This window comes from Symsagittifera roscoffensis, chromosome 1 (genome assembly GCF_963678635.1).
Source record: "Symsagittifera roscoffensis chromosome 1, txSymRosc1.1, whole genome shotgun sequence".
NCBI lineage: Eukaryota > Metazoa > Xenacoelomorpha > Acoela > Convolutidae > Symsagittifera > Symsagittifera roscoffensis.
In genome coordinates this window covers 69,513,313-69,520,063 of record NC_087062.1, presented here as the reverse complement: position 1 = coordinate 69,520,063, position 6,751 = coordinate 69,513,313, and the positions used below count along the sequence as shown (strand labels likewise).

Below are 6,751 nucleotides of genomic sequence, written 5' to 3'. Positions count from 1 at the left end.
TAAAAATGGCCGTTTCTGACGTTTCTCAGAAATATGACGTCATAATTCGAATTTTTAAAAATTAGAATTCCAGAATCTTCTAGCCTTCACCGTTTGGCTAATCGTTCAAATAACATCCTTATCCGTTCTAAATCGCCAATTCGGAAGGCTTGCTGCTAAAATACCGAATTCTGCAGAGACTGCATTTTGGCCATTCTGGTCGAATGTCACAATCATTCAAAAAGTATTGTTGTCCTGAGCTTAAATTTGAAAACATATTTCATCTGTGACCATTTTTTGTAAAGTTATGGGGGTTTAAAGTTGGTCATTTTGGCCAATTTGGGACAATTAACGCGCGATTTATTTCGCGCTATTAACGCAAAAGCAGAGATTTAATCGGTTGGTCTTCAAAGTCGTTCCAAATTGGTTCAAGGAAGCTTATTTGCCATCATTGGTTTGTTAAAAGGAGCTAAATCTATCACTTTGTACTTTAAATGGCGTGTGGGGGAATGATTTTCTCAGAAAATCTCGAGTTTAGAAAAAAAATATTTTATTTTATTACATATAAATTTTTCATGTTATTACTGCTCCATAGACCTTAAAAGACAGTCGGAACATTCAGGGCTTCGACTTGATATGAGCAGACTTGTTGTAATTAGTGCAAAGATGTATCAGCAGTTTCAAGCAAATTTTTTGTATTTGATATATGTCAGTTTTTTTGTTTCAATCCATCATCATCTAAAATCAATTAGAAGTTTGGTCGATATAAGGCAGTTGACCAGTATATTCTATTTCCAAAGTCCCCGTCTCTACGTATTGATTAGGTGCCGAGGTTTCTCCCGCCTTCGACCACTCCCTGGTAGGGGTTTCCGAAGTCGTCGAAACAAACTTTCCCATCTCGATACAGCCCATAGGATCGCCAGACATCACTTGGTCAAAAACAACTGGCTCTTCGAAGTTTCCAGTGGGCCTGTACTCGTTGTAGGGGTTTTCGACAAAATCCGCTTGTTGGTCTCCCATTGGTTCTGCGTAATCGTTATTTCTAAAGAGACATTCTGACTAATGACAATTCAATGAGGATGTATTAAACAGCCAACAGTCGTGCAGCGAAAACAACGTGAACAAGTACAAAAAAACGTGAACAAGTCTGTTTTTGTCTTCAAACTTCCATGAAAAATTCTCGTGTTACCAGTAGCCTATTTTTTGTGACTTAAACAATCCAAAAATTGCAGCAAAAAGGCGTTTTTAGAAGACAAACATAGCCGACAGACAATGAACGCCATTACGAGAACAAACAGGCCAAAAACAAGTTTGTAGCGGAATCAGCGACTTGCTTTTCGTCTTTGATCTGCTGTTTTGGATTCCATGAAAAAATAATTAAAACACTGTTTTGCTAAAAGCTGCTACAAAATAGCCGATTTTGCCAAATCAGCGACAAACATTGTGGAATCCGGAACAGTTTGTGGACTCCCCGCACAAATCACATAATATGCGTATTGGAACTGGAAGCGAAATCTGCAAATTTAAGCGGATTGCGCATATTGTTAGCGGAATCCAAAAAAAAAACATAATTATTTGACAATCCAATTGGAATCTTATTTTTTTGCAGGTCAACCACGGTTTTTTCTTCCAAGCTTTTTTAACCAAGCTTTTTTACTATCAACAGTTTAACTTCAATTACTGCTTAAGCTTCAGTCTGCTTTAATCCAGTTCAAACCCACCAGTTAAATTCCATGTAGTGAAATAATGAATACCAAAGGAAAAAACACCTCTCCAATCTAAAACCATTGAAGAAAGAAACCAACTAAAATAGGCCAATTCATAAATTATTCATAACAACCTATCTTTCATTTTAGCTTGCCTTCATCGTAAAATCTTCAATTTAAACTTATGCAAAATTCTTATTGTTCCCACTTTCGATACGAAAGTAACGGAATATTTGTGCTCGGGTGGGTTTCTTTCTTCAGACAAATTTCGACTTTTTAACTAGCAATTTTTGACGGAATTTTTTTATATCATTCGAAAGGTATTGTTGTCTTGAGCTCAAATTTGAAAAATTATTTCACCTGTGATCATTTTTTGTAAACTTATTGGGGTTTAAATATTGGCTTTTTGGCCAATTTGGGACAATTAACGCGCGATATATTTCGCGCTATTAACGCGTAAGAGGAGAGTTAATCCGTCTTAGAAATCGTTTCAAATTGGTTGAAAGAAGCTTTTTTGCCATAACTGGTTTGTTACAAGGAGCGAAAATTATCCTTTTGTACTTTATATGGCGTGTGGGGGGATGATTTTCATTTAAAAAATTTTAAATTTACGAAAATTTTTTTTTTCATTTCGTTTTATTTCATTGAATTTTATAAAGTTATTACTGCTCCATAAACCTTAAAGGGCAGTCGGAACATTCAGGGCTTCGCCCTGATACGAGCAGTCTTGTTCTTTTTCAAACTCAAAAGTGATTAGGAGATCAGAGATTAGATCCATAACAGTTGGAAACGATTATTGTTTATGCAGCTAATGCTACACATGTAAGTCAGATTTTAGAAAAAAAAAACAGAACAAATTGATCAAAACGAACATAATATCAAGTCAACCAAAACTCGCACATCCCAAATAAGGAGTTGCTGAATCAATAGTTTGATGTGTGTTGTGACTCATTTCTACAAGGCACTATAGCCGGGCAAACTGTAACCATGCGGGCAATTATAACCGTTTAATTATTGACTTTAACGAAGTTTGTGAAATTAAAACAGAAAATCATTTTACTTATTTCTGTACAATTTGACTTTCTCACGTTTACATGTTGATCAACTAGGAATTTATCTTAATTCGGCTATATATCAACAATGTGTTTCCCAATTAAAGATTCCCGAAAAACGATCACATCGGCAATTTCAGTTGCAAAACAATTCAAAAATTGTTCGTGGTTTCTACTGAACATGGTTAAGTCCATCTATTAAGTTCGGCATCCGCTAAATAAAAACTTAAGCTCTAGCTTTAAATTGTTCATACGCAAGAACTGGTTTAGTTCTGTTTAATGCGGGTTCCTTTTACAGTTTTTGCGGATTCCATTTACGCTTGCGATCCAAGCATTTTTTGGCGAATCCGATCACAGTTGTGGAATCCAGAACAACTACCTAAAGTCGCTTTTTATGGACTACTTGACAAAACAAAAGTGCCAACAAAATATATGTAAAGGATTTTTTTTGTACGCGGAATTTATGGACTTTATGTCACTGGGATACTCTTACATTTTGGAACAAGCTTAAAGACTTGTCTCTGGATTTCACTGACATACAAACACCAATTTTGCGCCTATCTAGTGAACATTTTGGCCTCGTAATGGCATGGAAACAAAACAAAACAGATTTATTTTTTGAGAAACTTCAGTTTTCGAATTTCAAAGTAGAAATTCTATCGCCTTTAAGCTCTTTGGTTTTTAAAAAAAAACAATTGTAATTGACGGTTTTTTGATAAAATAACTCAATCTGACACAACTGGATCAATAAAAGAAGCTTTGAATCCTCTGGAAAATCTGATAATTGAAATCTGCTTTTGAAATTAGAAGTCGATCCTGTTTTTCGTGAGCTTTATATCTCGTTGATCGATAGTGGAGTTTGCTTTCCTTTTAAATGTCCCAGGAATTGAATTGAATTGAACTGAACTTGAAAACGCCAAAGCAAAGGATAAAAAACAAGAAAAATCAACTTTGAGAGTGAACATTTTTATGGCTTTTCCTGGAACAAAAATCATCATGAACCATATAAGAGTCTTCATCACGGTCATCGACTTTAAAAATGCATTATTGTATCCGGGTTTGTAATCTTGATTGCCTAATATTTTTGAAAAATTGAGGATTCCCTCTATAGTATCTTCTGAAGAATCTAAAACCCAATAAATAAGTTACATAAATTAGCACTAAGCCTTTCTGTTGAGAATTCTAATTTTTCTGCTTTCTGATTGGTCGAAAAATCAACAGTTTAATCCATTTAGCAATCCCATCCTTTTCTCGAAAGGGCAATTGTTAAGTAGGTCCCAATCGAGACATCGAGCTTGCATACAGAATAGCAAAATAGAGTGAACAAAATGTGTCATTTAAAAGGACAATTTTTTACTCACGGGAAGATTGGGTTGTCGTATTCCGCTTTTTGGGTTTCCTGGGCCTTGGTGTTACCACTTGAACAGAAAATCGAGTCACAGGATGCAAAAAAGACATGCTTGTCACTGCTCAATAGAATACAGAAAACTGTTTCATGCAATCAAAAATCAGTTTAAAAACGAATGGGATTGGCTGGAAATCGAATCGCATCCGAAAATTTTGCCTTGAGAATAGCCTGCAGTTTTGGTACCAATTATTCAAACGAAAAGCATGAAAGTTTTATTGATTAGTTTTGCACAATTCGCAGGATAAAGTACCAGTTTTAGCTGGTATTTATTTTAGAAGTTAGAAGCGAAAGAGGTTCATATAAAAATAATCTCTTGAAAAGCCCAACTTAGTCTTTTTAATAGATTTCACACCACGCAAGAAATGTTTCGAAGAGATTATTCGAGAAAATAATCTTCAATTCTGTTATGCTGTTCATGATTATGCTATTCCAATTATGCTGTTCTTGATAATAGGACGATAAAGACGATTTTTTCGCGATTTATCCACAAGCTCTTTACATAGAACCTGGTTAAAAATTACTTGCAGCTTTTGCTAGCCGGAAAACCCCATAATATAACCAGCAAACGACAGCAAAATTTACCTGTTGCAGGAACGAACAGCACAAAATGCCACGATTGCGACAACAAGCAGGGCTACAACTGCCACAGACACAATGACGATGATGACCAGAAGTGAAATTTTATCCTCGTTTGAAATTTCTTCTGCGAAACAGAAAAACATCTTTAAAACTTTGTGCATTCACATTTATTTATTTATTTTTGCAAAACGTTGAGTGCTGAAGAAGACAGATGTACAACCAGTAGCGGATGTAGGAGGGTGGGAATACTCGACCCCCTCAGATAATCGATGCCCTGACCGTGCAAAGGTCCCCCTTTGCTACTATTTTACCACAATATTTTTCAAATGCGCATTCAAACTTTTGCATATTCAAAAATCTATCAAAAATTCTAAGTGAACTCATGGAAAAGGACACTGATTCTTTTATTTGTCGTGACAAGATTATGATAGAGCTTGTTCTCCCTTTGTGGAATCCAAAACAAAAACTAGAGGCCCAGCTAAAGCCGGAAATACCTGTTTGATAGTTTTGATTTTGTTGTACTGATGCGAAATGAAATAGGTTATTTCAAAAATTTATAATTTGAGCTTCACCCGAAACCTTAGTTGTTGCTCTATTAAAATATGAGTAAAAATTTTTGGGATTTTGGAGTTTTCCGAGAGACGTATTTTTTTTGTACAAATTTTAAGACATAGCATCTCCTGTTGCCTCGATTAAACCCTTGATATCAGATTGAGCTGTTTTCGAGAAAAGTCAAAAAGTTTAAAAAAAACGGTCAAAAATCTAAAAATTGACATTTCTGAGGGTGATGACTTTTGCAGAAACCGTTCTACCCATTGAAACCAAAATCTCAGATTTGGAAGGGTAATTTATGAGAAAAGTCAAAAAGTTTCAAAAAAACGGTCAAAAAATCAAAAATTTGATTTTTTGGAGAGTCTTAATTTTTTGTACAAAAAATTGCGCGTAATTTTCTATGCAAAAAAACTTCTCACAACCCGTTCTACCTTTTGAATTTAAAATCTCAGATTTGGGAGGTTAGTTTTTGTGAAAAAGTTTCAAAATTAGTCAAAAAATCGAAAACTTGACTTTTCTGAGGGCCATCATTTTTTGTGCCAAAAAAATTGGACGTAACCACTTATGCAGGGGCGTTTCCCACAAACTGTTCTAATCCGTTGAACCGAAAATCTCAGATGCGGGTAGTTTTTGAGAAAATGTAAAAAAATCCAAAAATTTGGGTCAAAATTCCCCCACACACTTTTTCGAAGGCTGTAAAAAGTGGGGTAAGGTAAAATAGACTAGCGGATTATGCAGGCACACAGGAGAGTAGGCGGAATTTCCATTGGTACCACTTTTTTTGAAAATCGATAGAGTAGTTTTTGAGAAAAAGTATCAAAAAATAGTCAAAAATCGAAAACTTGATTTACCTGAGGGCCATAACTTTTTGTGCCTAAAAAATTGGACGTAGCCGCTTATGCAGGGGCGTTTCCCACAACCTGTTCTAATCCGTTGAACCCAAAATCCAAGATGCGGGTAGTTTTTGAGAAAACGTAAAAAAATCCAAAAATTTGGGCCAAAACTCCCCCACACACTTTTTCGAAGGCTCTAAAAAGTGGGGTAAGGTAAAAATATAGACTAGCGGATTATGCAGGCACACAGGAGAGTGGGCGGAATTTCCATTGGTACCACTTTTTTGAAAATCGATAGAGTAGTTTTTGAGAAAAACTAATTTTTTGAAAAAAGTGGAAGATTTTTCCAAATCGTCTCAAAAAAATGATTTAATAAAAAAAATCCGATCCCATACATTTCATAATACCTGTTTTTATCAAACAGAAACAAGAAAATTTTTTGTGAATTCCAAAACAACCTTTTTTTAATTATCGAAAAAAATTTAGAAATTAGTGACGGAAACGTTTCCCAATAATTCTGCTATATAATCCAGTTAACTTAAATAATTAATGTACTTGGAAGTGTATAGAATTCCTGCGTGACAGTATATGGCATCCTTTCGCCAAACAAGGATGGCTGCACTTCCAAAATGTAGCTGGAGT

The 6,751-nt window shown here is 35.1% G+C and overlaps 1 protein-coding gene across 1 annotated transcript in view; it reads right to left on the bottom strand.

The window, feature by feature from the left end:
- Nucleotides 1–560: 560 nt before the first annotated feature.
- The window catches only part of LOC134848268 (uncharacterized), a gene marked incomplete in the record, with an annotated part of 8,221 nt that continues 2,030 nt past the window's right edge, over nt 561–6,751 (bottom strand). The window contains 4 exon segments of the mRNA XM_063865657.1: nt 561–1,021; nt 4,099–4,155; nt 4,728–4,848; nt 6,665–6,751. Of these exon segments, the coding sequence (XP_063721727.1) occupies nt 724–1,021; nt 4,099–4,155; nt 4,728–4,848; nt 6,665–6,751 (563 nt within the window).